The 16,071-nt window shown below is 41.1% G+C and overlaps 1 protein-coding gene across 2 annotated transcripts; it reads right to left on the minus strand.

Annotated features, from left to right (window-relative positions):
• Window positions 1–666: 666 nt before the first annotated feature.
• Window positions 667–14,154, minus strand: xirp1 (xin actin binding repeat containing 1). Of its 2 annotated transcripts, XM_030403976.1 has the most exons (9): window positions 13,891–14,154; window positions 12,733–12,877; window positions 12,392–12,446; window positions 11,933–12,256; window positions 10,853–10,931; window positions 7,371–7,522; window positions 7,097–7,141; window positions 1,308–5,768; window positions 667–874 (listed from the first exon to the last, which is right to left on the minus strand). In XM_030403976.1, the coding sequence occupies exons 2-9, from the start codon at window positions 12,855–12,857 to the stop codon at window positions 872–874; spliced, it is 5,244 nt and encodes a 1,747-aa protein (XP_030259836.1). In that variant the 5' UTR covers window positions 12,858–12,877; window positions 13,891–14,154; the 3' UTR covers window positions 667–871. The 2 variants fall into 2 exon arrangements, with proteins under 2 accessions (XP_030259836.1, XP_030259837.1); XM_030403977.1 differs by lacking the exons at window positions 10,853–10,931; window positions 11,933–12,256; window positions 12,392–12,446; window positions 12,733–12,877; window positions 13,891–14,154 and adding an exon at window positions 9,637–10,551.
• Window positions 14,155–16,071: the final 1,917 nt, after the last annotated feature.

Below are 16,071 nucleotides of genomic sequence, written 5' to 3' on the forward strand. Positions count from 1 at the left end.
GAAAGCCTTTGTCGTCTTTCATCTTCTGTCTCCTTCACCTTCTTCTCTCTTAAAACAACTTTATCCTCAGGTTTGGGTTGCTTTTCATTGTGATCATTTTGCTTTACATGGCATGCATGAACCGGACTTGTATTTGACATTTGCTGTGTGTCAGTGTTGTGTTGTTTCGCCAGATGTGGTTTGTGTTGTTGAGCAGTGGCCTTATTGGTTTCTTTATGCTCACTTACATCATCATTTATTACTTTCACCTTCTTGGACAACAATGGGGCTTTTTTGTTTCGAGTCTCACTGTCCTTTCTTTCAAAGTTCTGCAGAGCAGCCCGCAAGCTGATGTTCATTTCATGTTTACCCTCCTCTGCGTATTTCTCCATGCACATTTGTATCTCCTCAGCTGCATTGATTTTCTGTATTACATTTTTCTCCATTTCTACTTCACTGCTGTTTGACGTCATTACTTGGCAGTCTGATTTGCTACCAGTGAATTGTTCTGTTTTCTTGGTCATCTTTTCCCAAGACTTTGAGTTCATTGGTTGACATTCAGTTGATTGATTTGAGTCTTGAACTAATTTATCAACACAGTTTTGGTGGTATTTTTCATGAAAGGTCTGTGGAATCACCACGCTTTTTATGTTGTCTTGAATGGGGCAAGAGACTTCGGGAGCAGGGGTTGGTAGGATACTTTGTTCCTCCACGACTACTGATTTTGTCCATTGTGGCTTTGGCAGCAAAGCTGGCTTCTGTGGTCTGTCACTTGTCTTTTGAGGGAGCGGAGGTGGGGTTACACTCTCAGACGTGGAGGATTTAGAGTTTCCATTTACTACAGGGTTGGGTGTTGAATTCTGTGTTGTTATGGATGGTTGTCCTTCACAGGTTACTGAAATTGAAGGAGACAATTTTGTGTCAGATGGAGGCACAGACACCACAACACACTGCTTGTGAACAGTCTTGCTCCTCCCTGAACAAGCCTTCCCTGAATTTCTGTATATCATTGCAGCCTTATAGTCTCCTTTAGATACATTTACACTAGACTTCTCAAGAGACTGCAGAGCCAATTGGACATTCCCTTTTACAATATCTTCTTTATCTAAGAGCTTCTGCCCTGTTGCCGCACTCTGCAGAGACCTAATAGCTGCCTTCACATCCCCTCTGAAAACTTCCTCTGTCTCATCTTCTGTTGTCTGACCATTACACTCACAACTTACAAAAGGTGGCAGTGATTCTGGTGCACAATTACTGGCTATAACTGCACTTTGTTGACAAGCCTCAAAGGAAACATGGCTTTCGTGACCTCTCTCTGCATCACTGACCTTTGGATTAGTCTTGGTTTGCTGGCATCTGGAGGAAGACGAACATGTAGATTGCATCACTGCTGAGGAGCTTTCCTCTTGTGTTGTGACATTCAGGTTGTATATTTTTCCAGGGACAACGACGTCACGCTCCACATGCATGCTTTGCTGCTTTGCCATTTCAAGGGACTTTTTAGCTGCTTTCACATCTCCAGATATAATGACCTCTTTTTGTGATTGGCTTACTTCCAACTCAGGACCTTGAACTGACAAGTCCATGTCATAGATAGTTCCAGGTTTAACGATCTCCCGCTCCACACACATGCTCTGTTGCTTGGCACGTTCTAATGACTGCATTGTTGCCTTGATGTCTCCTGCCACAATGTCCTCTTTTTCTACTGTGATTGGTGGCTGTACTGAAAGTTGTTGCTTTGCTGTGAAGACATCGCCAGGGATTATTTCTTCTTTTGGAGCATTGTCAACACTGAAAGTGCACTCAGACGAAAACACTTTTTTGGTGTTCTTTACATCCCCTGGCAAAACATCTGAAATGGTTCGCTCAACCTGCTCTTTTTGCTGACAGAGACTTCTTTTTGCTCCCTTCACATCCCCCTGAACTATATCAATGTGCTCCTCCGCCTGAAGGCCGTGATCAACTTCATCTCCTGCTGCCTCAGTGTGAAGAGTTTTCAGATAGTGCAGATCTCCTTTCTCAATGCAGCTTTTGTACAAATTCACATTTCCCTTTTCATTTTCATCCACTCTACACGATGCTGCAGTCCTCTGACTATTGGCAGTAGCCAACAGATTTCCAATTGTAGACTTCACATCTCCCCTCTCTCTAACGTGACTCTCAGTTCTGGTTTCACTGCAGATGAGTGAATAAACTGTCATCTCAGCTTGTCCCCCTGCAGTCTCTTGCATTATGATTCCTTTTTTCAAATCCTTATCTTGAACAAGCAAGTCATCGATCATCTGGACAATGTTGTGTATTCTTTGATCCCTTTCGAGGTTGATAGTTGTGGCTGACTCGTAGACGGGAAGCTCTACTATTGTGGTATTGACTTTATCCTTCTCCGTTTCTCTAAGGATACTTACTTGGGGCTTTAGGGTTGGTTTGAGTAGCAGTTGTAACATGATGTTCCTGATATTACCCCCAACAGACTCTTCTTTCTGGATTTGCACACCTTTGTTGCTTTCAAGCAAGTATTTTGCCATATTAACATTTTTAGTCTCATTTGCTTCTATTATGATGCCACTTGAGTGAACAAAACTCATTTGGTACAGATAGGACAGGGTGTCAGCAACGCTGTTGGCAGTGATTTTGTCCAGTGGAGTGGTCTCAAAGAGCCAGGTAGTGCACTTCACATCAGCTTTCGGTATCTCCTCCTCAGGACCATGCACTGAGGTATCTCCAGACTCCTTGATTTTGTCCAATGGCTGCGACTCAAACAGCCACGTGCAGCGTTTGACATCTCCTTTCTGGTTATCTTCTCTGTGGACTGTTTTTAATGAGCCTTGCTCCTGAGGTTCCCCTTTTAGACTGTCAATGGTTTGATTCTCAAAGAGCCAGGTGGAGGTCCTGACATCACCATGCTGGACATCAGTGACACTTACCATTCGCACAAACTTGTTGCCAGACTGCTCAGATTCAAATATCTGTTTATTGAGCTGCACATTACTACTTCCCAAGTCTTCAATGACCTTGACAGAGGCCTCATCTCGGCTGGTAAGGGAGTCCAAAGGTTGAGTCTCAAACTTCCATCTGGCAGATTTGACATCTCCTTTCTTGACGTCTTCTTGAGTGACAGCTCGGATCACATAAACTTCATTCTCTGCCTTGATGGCGTCAAGGGGTTTTGTTTCAAACATCCACCTCGCTCCTCTTACATCAGCACTCATGACCTCCTCTTTCTTCACAGTTGTAACTTCATGAAACTGGCCCTCCTTGTCCCTGATGGCGTACAGTGGCAGAGACTCAAACATCATCGTGCTTGACTTGACGTCAACATTGCTCACAGGCTGTTCCATGGAGTCTGCGTTCTGTTCAAGGGGTTGGTCATGGATTTTGTCCAGAGAGGAGGTTTCAAATATAAACTTTTTGTTCTGTACATCACCGCTCTTGGCATCAGTGTCTCTCTGAACGTCCGCATCATTTTTGTCCTTATTGATCAGGTTCATGGGGCAGTTCTCAAACATCCAGGTAAATGTGTGTACTGAACCTTTTTCAATGTGTTCATCCTGGTTCTGTTCATCAGATGCTGTTGTCACCATTTCTGATCCTATTTCATCAAGGGACTGGGATTCAAAAAGTTCTCTGACTCGTGAAACATCTCCAGACTGAAAGTTGACCTTGCTGACACACCTCACATCATGTTCAGAGTTTGCATCCTTTCTTATCTTGTCCAAGGTTTCTGTTTCAAAAAGGTGTTTGACTGTTTGAACGCCAACCTCCGATTTGACAGAATCCTGTATGGTGCTGCACAGCTTCAAATTGTACTCTTCGCCATCCTTAATGCTGTCCAGAGGCTGTGATTCAAAAAGCCAAGTGATGGACTTGACATTGGTATTGTCAATGGCTTCTTTATCATTTGCTTTATCTGCTTTGTCATACAAAATGTCCAGCGGTTGTGTCTCAAATAACCATTTACAGGTCTTGACGTCACCTTTATTGGGCTCTTCTGCAACAGAGGAGTTGTGTTCTGTCTGGTTGAACTTGGAATGGATCCCATCGATTGTCTGGGTTTCAAAAAGCCACTTTGCCATCTTGACATCGCCCATTTTATCCTCCTGTCTGGTGATGCCTTTGATTACCTCAACATTTCCTTTACCCTCTGCGAGCTCATCTAAAGGCTTGGTCTCGAACATCCACTTATAGTTTTGGACCTTTCCTTTGATTAATTCTTCCCGGCTGACTGTTGTGACCTTATGGAGGTTTCCAGTGCTGTCCTTAATAGCATATAAAGGAGTTGTCTCAAACATTGCTTTGTTTCCTTTTACATTTCCTGATGCAACAGCCTTTTCCCTCTCAACAATCTCCTCATCAGACTGAGCAATTTTGCTCAGAGGAATTGTTTCAAAAAGATGTTTGAATCCTTTAACGTCACCCTTTTCGATCTCTTGTTCCTTGATTGAGATGTTCTTTTGAACACTGCAGCTCTCAAATATCTGTTTTTTGCCTTTTACTTCTCCTTGTTCATCAGTCGAAAGCGTAACTTTCTTCAGATGCCCAACTTCATAGTTATCATTAAGGGTCTCCATGGGTTGAGTTTCAAACAGCCACAGAGAAGTCTTGACATCTCCTCCAATAATTTCTTCCTTTTCCAAAGACTTTTCTTCAGAGTCTCCTTTTAGTGCTGCCAAGGGTTGCATCTCAAAGAGCTTCCTCTTGTTGCCGACATCTGCCTCTCCTGCGCATTCAGCCACAATTCCTTCAAACTTGTCCACTCCCACCACCTCTTGTATTGTGTCAATTGGCTGAGTTTCAAACATCCACCTCTTCTGGTCAACTCCTCCTCTGTGTCCCTCTTCAAGTGATATACCCCGAATTATTTTCACCCCTTCAGTTCCCTTATTAATCAGGTCCAAGGGCTGGGTTTCAAAAAGCCAGCGAGCAGTGCTGATGTTGCTGCCGTTGATCTCCTCCCTGCAGATGGATTTAATCTCATGCATATTGCCACTGTTGTCCCTGATGGCACAGCAGGGTTCTGGCTGGAAGAGTTTCACAGTCTTCTGGATGTCTCCTTTCTGCTCCTGCAGCTCAGACCTCAGTTTGAGGAAGCTATGATCTTCTATAGAGTTGCAGCGCCCCAAGTCACTCAATGTTTTAGACTCAAAAAGCAGCCGAGTCCCTCTCACGTCTCCTGGCTGGATGGGTTCTCTCAGCACTGCTTCGACCAGTTCCCCTTCTTCCCTTTCTGATTGATTCAGGGAATCTAAGGGCTGGGTTTCAAACAGCCACATTGATGTTCTCACATCTCCTGCGACGGAGGTCTGTCTTCTAGCAGACATTTGTTGGGTGCTGTCAATATGCTCAAACATAGAGGAGGTGCCTCTGACATCTCCTCCTTTCAGCTCCTCCTCATACAGCAGCTTCTTGGTTGCATGAGGATCCCCAATATTGTCCAGAGTCCAATTTTCAAAGATCCACTTCATGGACTGCACTTCCCCCTGATAAGCTGCATCCGCTGCCTGAGTGTTTTCCGGCTGCACTGCCTTTAGTATGTCATCATCCACAGCATCATCGAGACTTGCCCGTAGGTCTGGGTGGATGTGTTTAAAGAGCCTCTTCAGCTCACTTTTCTGCCGTTGCTGGTAGAACATGGTGAATGTGTCTTTAGGTGGAGGGACAGGGAGGCTACCTAATTCTAAAGGCCCTTCATAGTCAAGGGGTCTAGGTGGTACAGGAGGAGGAGGTGGGGGAGGCAGGTCGTCTTCATCATGAGATTGTGAAACAGTGACTTTCCTGGCTGCTTCAGCCATCTTTAAATGAAAGACAGATGGGAGTAATATTGTCAGGTTTCAGTCATCAAAAACAGTATTAGTCAAATATATTATCAAATATTATAGTGCAAATATTAGAAAGACATGCATGTTAGCAAGTGGAGTCGTACCTTACCTTTCTCTATGCTCGCTTGATGTTTTTCACAGCAAACCATCCTTTGTCACACCAGGGTTAACAAAACACTTAACAGCTGTTAGTAAGCAGACATCAGTCTATACTGTAAGTGCACTAAGTTGCATTACTACTACTGCATTTGTGCCACGATTTTCTTTACAATCATAATACTAACGACGGAAAACCAAAACAATGAGCTCAAAGACACTGTAACACTCATAGAGCTGAGGGAAACTTCAGTTGGTCGATAGCTTTCTATACATTTGTCACAACATGTGGCATATTTTATATAGACAGTGATAGTCATTTGATCCATTGTTATTGTATGAATAATGTAGGAATTTCAGCTCTGTTACTGTTCTGGTGCACAAGAATTGGGTGACTGTGTAGAAAAGGGCCTTTAACCCAGAAAACTCAAACTCAGCACTTAATTTCATATTATAATGACACTGATGGTCTGTCAGTATATGACTGTTCGTTGTATTTTTTTTTTGGTCACAGAGTCAATAATTTACAGTTCATGCTAACATGTTCACATGGTTACAAGATATTAAAGTTATTTAGAGAAATGTGCAGTTCTAAGGGTCATCTGCTCTGATTGTAACTCCGATACATTTCTGTTGATGGCACTGTCCCTAACTTTTTCAAGTAATTCTTAACCTGATTATGCATAAAGTATAATATGACATGAAATAGATCTGCTGGCCATGGGAAAGGCATATGGCACTGTGCTTAAAGCAGTTAAGTTGTTCTGATAGAGCTGCAACACTGACCAATCACTCAGCTATTTTATTAATCATCGTCTGTTTTGATAATTGACTAATTGGTTTGAGTAATATTGTTAATGAATATCTTGAGGTTGTGGCCAAACAATATATAGATATTTATAAGAATATATAGAGATATTTTTTAAGAACGTCGTCTTGGACTTTGGAAGTGGCATATCCTATATTTTTCACAATTTTCTGACATTTTCTATGCCAAAACAATTATAATAAATTAAAAAATAATTGAGTTATTGACAATAAAATTCTGAAAGTCTTTGATGTCATATTGTGTTGCTTCTTAAGTACTGGGTCAAAGTTTAACTGTGTCTTTGGTCATACAAGCAGAATAAATGTCAGTTCCACAGCAAACCTACAAACAGCACCCACACAATGTACTAAAGGATAGGAAGAGAACGATGCAGTACCTTGTTGGATTTAGCTGCTGTTCGTGGAGTACCAATGAATTCCTGCTGAAAAACAGAAACACAAAGTGTGATTTAGATCAGCTTGGAACATGCATTTTGTAAAGGTTTTCTGTAACAGTATATATCAGCACATGTGCTATTCATTTAAAGTATACAGTAGATTTATTGTAAAATGTTGAGTCGCTCCAATTCTGACAGAACATAGTGGTCATTCCCTATTGAAACCCTTGACCTCGGTGTGTAGGGAGGAATGAGAGGCATGTCAGGAACTCACTGGCTGTGTTGAGCCTCCTGTGGAGTCGATAGCTGCTGCTCTTGACAGATAGAGAGCTGATCTGTCTCTCACTGAGGAGGAGGTAGATATCCTGTCTCTGGATTGTCTTGCTAGGGTGCCCCCCTTAGTCAGTGCTGGACTATGTTTTTCATCTACAATAGAAAAGACAAAATTAATCCAATATCTATATACTATCTAATAACTGAAATAAAATAAAATGTTAGTTTAGGTTTGTTGACATGCACTTGTGAAAGTAGAACTCAGATGTATCCCAAAATAAGCACAGGAGAGTGTGTCCAGAGTCAGCAACAACTTTAGTGATAACACCGTGTGTGTATGTTCATAGTGTGTGTATTTTTAGTGAGGCTGGAAACTGTTATCACAGTTGTAGCTTCCTGTCAACTTGTGGAAACTATTTCATCTTCACCCTGGCCTTAAGTATGGCCTCCTAACCGTGATTTCAGGTATTATTTAAATTGACCGCTATGATTTTCTTGTGCCAAAAACAAACATTGTAACAAATATATCAATTTATGAAGGCTTTGATCCCTGACAAAACAAACAGGCCCACACAGACTGCCTGCTGCCTGGGACCCTCACCAAACTGCATGCCATGGTCTGACCGTGACGCCCAAGAGGAAAAAAAAAACCCAGCAACTGCTAGCTCAGCTGGAGTGACACAGATTGTTTGCACATTGTTTGTGTGAGCTCTCTGCCATCAAACCATCAACACCTGACCAAAGGAATGTGACTGCCTGCCCTCATGAAAAACATGGAGATGCTCTCAGCTCGGTGTGGCATTCATTCACCTGAAGCTGTTTCACCCTGCAGTAACACACCTCGTTCATCAATCAAGTAAAGAAAAGTCATCAGATTGTATCGGCTGATAAAAGCTGATCAGTTTGAGTTGTCAGCTGTAGATGTGATAAGTTCAGGAAATATTTCGACAACAACAGCACCGTGAACAATATGGCCAGAGGTCAACAGCCCAGTGTGTTGCCATCCAGCTGTAACTAATGTCCAGATTCGGACACACCTCCTCTTTTCACACACTAAGCCCTCGCAGCACAAAAGGATGGACCAGCAAGCTGGCGCCTCTCACGAGCCCGGACTTAAAGCATTTTCATAGATGGGTGAGCAGACAGAATGAGGCGACCGAGTGCCATGCGTGTCCTGTTAGAGTCCTCGCCCGCTAAACTGAGAGGTCAACTTCCATCACTTATCAGCACCCGTACACTCACACTGACTGGTATCAATAGCTGGTTTGAAAAGTGACACAAACACATAAGGCTCCATGGATACCTGTCTCTGTGGTTCCCACACATCTAAAGTATTTCTGCTGACATCTCTTTGATCCGGGCTCATTCTCCAGGAATGAAGCGGAGCTATTAGCGGCACAGTAATGTGGGGGGCGCTTTGGGCCGCTGGCAGCTGTACAAATGGTGGTGAAATGCAGTTGGTATTTGTTCTTCACCACCACCACCACCACCACCTTCACCACCATCAGCTGTCGGCAATTGTGGCCACATTCACAGACTGTAATGAAAACCAGCGTGCCAAAAAGCTGCTCGTACTGGAGCACATCACGCCACTGTGAGTTACACCAAACAGTAAACAAGTTATATCGGATTTTCCTTTCATGCTGATATTCTGCTTCTCAGTTGTTCCTCATCATTCTTTTGATGATTGATTGGAGGAGAGCTAATGATTGAGTGTCCCTGTTGCCTGACCCCCCATTCCAGACATCTCGAGGGATAAAGGGCTGAAAATTGATAGCTACTTAAGACTTAATGAAGATGCCTGCAGCATAGTCACAACACTCTGTGACTGTGTTGGGCTCTGATACCGCTCACAAAGAAATAGCCACAAGAAGAGAGTAATGGAAAGCCTTGAGATCATCATGGTTTCTTTTTTCTTTTAGGTTTTTTTTTTTGGTCAGTCTGTAATTTAAGAATTTATTCCAAGAAGTTTTTTTTTTTTTTAATTAGTACTAATCAACTAATCAATTATTTTTACTTTTTTCAAAAGCACATTTTTCAAAACTGTTTTCCTTAGATAAAGCTATAGCGCATCCACTCCACTTCATGTTCATTCTGCTTATCAAACAAAGTAGTATCTCATCCAACTGAATAAAGTACCTATGATATGAAAATCTATACATTTAGGTAGCCTTCTCGCTCATTATTATACAATGGCACTTGCTCTTTTTTTGTATTAGATACACATTTGCGTCAATTTCCTCCACTTAAATTAAATCAATACTCACTAAAATACCATCCGGCGTCGCTCTCTGTCACTTCCTCCGAGTGTCTCCGCTGTGTTGGAAAACTTAAGGCCCCTGTGATGTGGTGATGCAGCCTGTCTCCTCTCTCAGTGCTCCTCTCTGACTGAACTCTTTCTAGTCCTGTGGCCTCGGTGACAGCTGATTTTTATCAGAGTCCGCTGCCCCAGTGGAAGACTTTGGCTATTTTGGGCGGGTGGGCTGGCGGCGGCTGCTGCTGCTCGGCTGAGTCAATCACCTCTGTTAGTCACTGAGAGACTGGGGCACCCCTCCACCTCTCATTCCCAAAGCTACATTGTCACCCACTATAACGGGCACTGGGTGGGACCTGCAGTATGTGTGTCTGTGGGTGTTTGGTGTACAAGATAATTTAAAAAACACCAACGGAAGGTCCTATTATCTTTTTTTTAATGCCACACCGATAAGGCTGATAAAGAGACTTTCTCATATAATTGTCACATATGTTGTCACATATATTCTAATTTATTATGCTCTAACATGATCTTCTTGCAGCTGAACAATAACTTCTGGCTGAAGTTTTAAAATGTCTGTGTCAGCTATCCTCACCATAGACGTCCTGTGTCTTAATCACACTAGACACATCACAGGGTCAAAGCGTGAGCTACGACACATTGGATATCAGTTCCAGGACACAGAGGGGCATAGCTCACAAGGCCAAGGTCTGCGTCATGGTCAGAGCCGTCAGCGTCAGCCTCACTCCTATCTTAAGCATGTGTGCCAAACACATAGTTATGTATTTACGCTGCCACATCCTTGTCTTTATTTAGCTGTTTCCCTGTGATTCCCAGGGCCAAAGGACACAGAGGTCAATGCTTACCAACTCTGCCAGGATTATCATTGTGACACTTTAAATCCCAGAAACCTTCATCGTGTCGTTTTTAGTCTGTGGTAACGTAAGCTAGATTGATTGGATGTACTGGAGGTGTGGGGCTACTCCAGCATACATACAGTATTTCAGAGTACCGGCAGGAATACAAACATTATTTGCTCAAAGATCAGGGACAGAGGTCTTCGTTTTCAAACACTTTTCAATAGTTCTATAACGTCAGGACAACAGATTGTGAACTGGGGCACCAAAATACAAGTGATCTCATGCCATTGAAGGAACCCTGGCACCAATCCCGTCTGCCCTATCAGATCTCAGTTGACTATAAACATGAAATCCAGCACCACTGCTCACCGTGTGAGTATCTGGATGCTCTGTCGTAAGACTCTGGCAACGCATTCATGGCCTTTCCTCGCTCCACCTGGGCGGTTCTCTGTGGATATACAACACAGTGTTGTTACAACTGACACAACAAACTCACCGTTTTTGGTGTTACTAATGTCACTGTACAACACTTCTGTTTTTGATTGCCATGTTTGGGAAAGCGGACAACTTAAAACTATGTAGTTACGGAGAATAAATTTAAATTCAGAATTTTGAAATGTACATTATTAATGAGGTAATTATACAAAGTATTTGTGTTTTCCATAACTGAATAAACAAGCTGTTCTCAGAGGACAACGAGGTCCCAAAAACACTGCCTGTGGCTGCAGAGGAGGCAGGTCCAGTAAACAGTCAAGTAAAACAGTTGTGTTATCCTATAAGGTAATTTTGTTTGTTCAGTTGATTCAGTCATGAAAACAAAGACAGTTTGTTTATTTAGTTTCCTTAGGCATAGAACAACAGTCAATGAAGATCTTTCCCTTCTGATTAGAATTTCTTCCCCCAAACTACATAGTGCACCTTTAAAGGAATAGTTTGACATTTTGCGAAATACTTTTTTGGGGCTTTCTTTCCAAGAGGCAGATGAGTAAACAAATAAATGAATTTTCAGTTCAACATTTTGGGAAATTGAATAAATCAATTTCCCAAAATGTTGAGCTGATCCTTTAAAAACATGTGTGGCTGCACTTGGTTTTGTCCGGAGGTGCAGGTGTCATGTTTCTCTCTGAAGCATCTGTTTAGTTGTTTATGTTTATTGTCTGCTTCTGTGAACTAAACGAATTGTTAACTGATACGTTTGTGACCTGGGTTGTCGGTCGTCTAAACACTTCGTACATCTGCTCACTTAATGCTTGAGAGCACCCAGATGAGCATTATGTTATGTAATGATGTTAATATTACGTGTAGATGATTTGCCTCCTTTGGTTGCATGGTGTTTTCGACTCTATGATTTAATGGACCCAGAAATGCATCACTGAGCACAGCCAGTGTAGTGAAATCTGGTAGGTGCATCATGCTGTAAAATAAACTAATAATAATAAACTCACACACCTGATTTGTTGTGTCCTTTAAGGGAGTGTTGTGACTTCTCCAGTCCTGCAGAGGGCAGTCTCTCCCTGTCTTACAGCCAGTAGCAGCTACTGCGTTCAGCCGAGGGCTGCTGCTGTAGCCTTGCTGCAGGGTGGTCTTGGACTCAAACAGGGCACGCAGAGCTTTGGTGCCTGTTGATGCCTTCTGAGGGAGGAAGTCCATGGAGCGACTCCTGGACAGATTCGAGCGTCTTCCAGATTCCCAGAGGCCCACATTTTCAAACTTGAGTTGATTCTCCCTGCTCTCCAGCTTTCTACGTCGACTGTCTGCATAGCTTTCAGACACCTGAAAAATAAAGATAGGTTTCGTTTTCGGACAGTTTGTTGTTTTAAAGGTTTTCTTTCAAATTTCTAACAAAAAGGACCTTTAAAGTCTGTACTGTTAATTACTGGTGGTAACAAAAAGAAAAAGAAGCACTACCTGATGTTTCTGCTCCACTTTGTCAATGCTCCTCAGGTCATCAGAGCTTTGGTAGCTGTTTGAACACATTTATTGACACATTCATTGAGAATGAACATGATGGTTTAAATCCAACTATCAACTGGGAATTTGTGAGCCATAAAGGTGAATGAAATTGCTCACGTGCCCGCGGGCAAAACTTTTATTCCTTGTTGGCTTCCTCAACAGGAGTATACTGGCACATTTCCAATGTGTGTAAAAGTGTAAACATAAGTATGAACACTCAAGCGTGCTCAGATTAATTTAACAATATTCATAGCTGTCTGTGAATGTGCATTTACAGTATATTGTGCAGAACTTACTGTTGCACCAACTGATACACAGACTTCCTCTCCCAGCGGGTGGGAACTGGCATGGCCCATGACCTCTCCTGAACCCCAGAGAGACTCCTCAGGGACTGGGTCCTCCTTAGGCCAAAGGCCTCCATAGCAGTCACTCTAACAGCAGCTAAAATAAATAAAAAAAAACATTTAATTGACAGTTTGTCACTCTTTTTTTTTTTTTTTTTACCTTGAAATAACAGCAGCAAAATCATTTTGATGGTACAGTGTCTTGTAATAGAGTGAGCAGGGTCTCTGTCTCAGCCTCTCTGCCCCCGTCAATTGTTTCTGCACTACATGACTTCGCTGAGAGGGCAGGATGAAGCGTTACGTATAATTCACTCTCAGCACTTTGCCATAAAAAAACAGTTTTAAATTTATGACTTATTCAACCTGGAAAAGTCAGAATCCAACCTGATGTCATGCGTTCCGAATAACTTTTCTTTTTTTTTTATTCACAAATAGTCAATGTTCTCACTGATGGTTGCTAATGCTTATTTATGTCATTAAGTGGGAACAGTATTGAATCAAGACCAGTTGAAAGATCCTTGTGCTACGTTTAATTTTGTACCTTATCCAGTGTGAGCGCACAACAGACTCACAGGGTGCTTATAATCATTATGGAACAACCACCTCAAATGGCCTTATTCACAGACAGCATCTTGTGTGTTAATGATCAAAGGATTTGTAACGGATACTTCATGACTTGTAAAGGCTAAATCACAATTTATTTTTCTTCTCAATTTAACATTCGGATGAGAATTAAAGCATACAGTTGAGGTTTGACTTCATGGGAGTTATCAGGTAACAGCTTGTCACACTGACAGTCATATGACTCTGTTAATGTTTATGAGCTCCCACTCAGGCAGCAAACCCACATTTACACTTCAGCCTGACTGTGTGCTACTGCACAATCGATGCATTATTGTTTGGCTTCTAGAAAACATGCTTGAGTCCCAAAAAGGACATTTGTTCAAATTTTCGAACAGAGAAATTTGAATATAGTATAGTATATTATAGTATATATACTCCAAACTCCATTAGCTACTTAATCACACAGAAACACAGTTATAACACTCTAAATGCTATCAAGGTAATGCTGCTCTGTCTGCAGATTTGAAAGAATATTTAATCCCATACCTGAAGAGAAGAAGCAGCAGTCACCTGTGCATCTCTGTCTCTGTGGCTCACTTGTGTTTTAGGAGCATCTCTCACAAGACACAGCAATTTCTAGTGGCCAAAGTCCTTTGACACCTTGTGATTCGAGGGCTTCCGGACATGACATGTATTACCATAACATCACCTGATAAAATTCTCTGTCAGATCTGTAGAATTTTTGGAGGTGTTTCTGTTGTTTAAAGATAAAGATCGCAATGATAAAAAAAAAAAAATCATCTCTTGCTCCATAAAAGCATGAAACTACTTGCTTCCAGCTTGGTATTCAAATACTAGTGACAGTGATGAGTGTGATGCATTAAAAAACACTGAGAAAGCAAAGAGCAGACCTGTGTGTGCTGTGACAGCTGCTCCAGTCAGATGTCAGTGTGTGTTAAAATGCCTGGCATAGCTGCTCTGTCACTGTATCTCATGCCAAAACTCAGAGCAGCAGCATTTTATCTCCACCTCACATGCTCATCATAGTCACTGTGTTACTGCAGCAGCAGTCACATTCATTCCCCTCACACACCATTATTCCTCGGTGTGCTTAAACAGATGATAATGTGTCAAGTTGCTTCTGCTATTCTGCCAGTACAGGATGTGTCCAGAGCAGAGAAAAAGCTGACGCTGCACGTAAATCTATGTAGGGCTCATTCCTGTTGATGATTACATCAACAGTCTGCCAGCGCGCAAAGGGTGGAGTAATAATTCTACCAAACTGTTGGCACGCAAATTATGTACACCAATAAACCAGGGAGAAAACAGTTTATAACTATCCTTTGACTCAGGCAACATGAAGTAATCATTAACTGTCATTAAGATTCACTACTGTACATTTTACAGTGCACATATTACACCCAGAGTTTCCTCAAAGTATAACTATAAGAATTCATGAATTCACAAGAACACAGTTTTTTATGTTTCATCCCAAAATGTCATGCACCACCCCTAACTGTTAACTAAGTCCCAGTGTTATTTTGCTGTTTCCTCAAGTACTGTACCTAAGGCAGACACTGTATGTTTGGTCAACTACATTTATTTGCCAGCTTTAATTAGTCATTACTTTGCAGATTTAGTTCAATATAACATGATCAACAAATAAATGATTATATAATATTATAGCCTATCATAAAAACGTTATTGATCCCGAAGGCGAAATTCACAAGCTACACAGCAGGTAAATTATATATAGTAGTTAGACATCCTTTACCAGTATCAGCATGAGTGATGAATCCAATTGTAATCCAATGATATAACATATTTTACCATAATTCTCAAATGGTCCATTCTGAACAAGTACTTTTACTTTTCTAAGTTTATTTTGATGAAAATACTTTTGAACTTTTACTTTAAATGCATGACTTTTACATCTAACACAGTATTTCTACAGTGTGGTATTGCTATTTTTTTCTTTTTTTAATTACTAGTATAAGATCTGAGTATTACTTTCAGCTGTGACAGTTTTGCCACACAATTTGTTTGTCATTAAGGCACAGAAATACTCACTTGATCTCACCCAGTGTTCTCAGTAAAGGAAAAATATACTTTGGTAAAAGTGAAAAGTAAACAATAAAAACAGTACTTCAGTAGAAGTCTTAGAGTATCTGATATTAAATGTAGGTACAAAAGTAAAATTCTGGTGATAATTGTATTAATTGTAATTAAATATAAAGAACAGGTAAATATAAATTCAAAATACGTATATGTATATACGTTATACTACGGGTCTACAATTATTGGGTCTGATATTCAGCATTTTTCTGAGTCAGAGTTCAGTTTGTTTTTGTTTTTTGTTTTATCTGATATCAATAAAACTGCTCAATTCAAAAATGTAATTATTTGGCTCTGATGCAGAATGCAATATACAAAGTAACTAGTAACTGAAGTTTAACTTGTTACTAAAGTTATCAAATATAGTGTGTAAAAGTAATACAGTGAAAATGGAAATACTTAAGTAAAGTTCAAATAAATACTTCAAATTTGTACTTAAGAACTGTTCGAGTAAATTTGTTCGAGTAAAATGAGTTGAGCTTATTTAAACTAACTAGCTACTTTCCTTGGCTAGCTTACTATGCTAGCTTTGTTGGCTGTTATGTGTTGTCCATTTGTAATAAGGTTAAAATTGCTGTAATCAATGTTTATATTAACAATAGTATTAATGAC

This window comes from Sparus aurata, chromosome 21 (assembly GCF_900880675.1).
Source record: "Sparus aurata chromosome 21, fSpaAur1.1, whole genome shotgun sequence".
NCBI classification, from domain to species: domain Eukaryota; kingdom Metazoa; phylum Chordata; class Actinopteri; order Spariformes; family Sparidae; genus Sparus; species Sparus aurata.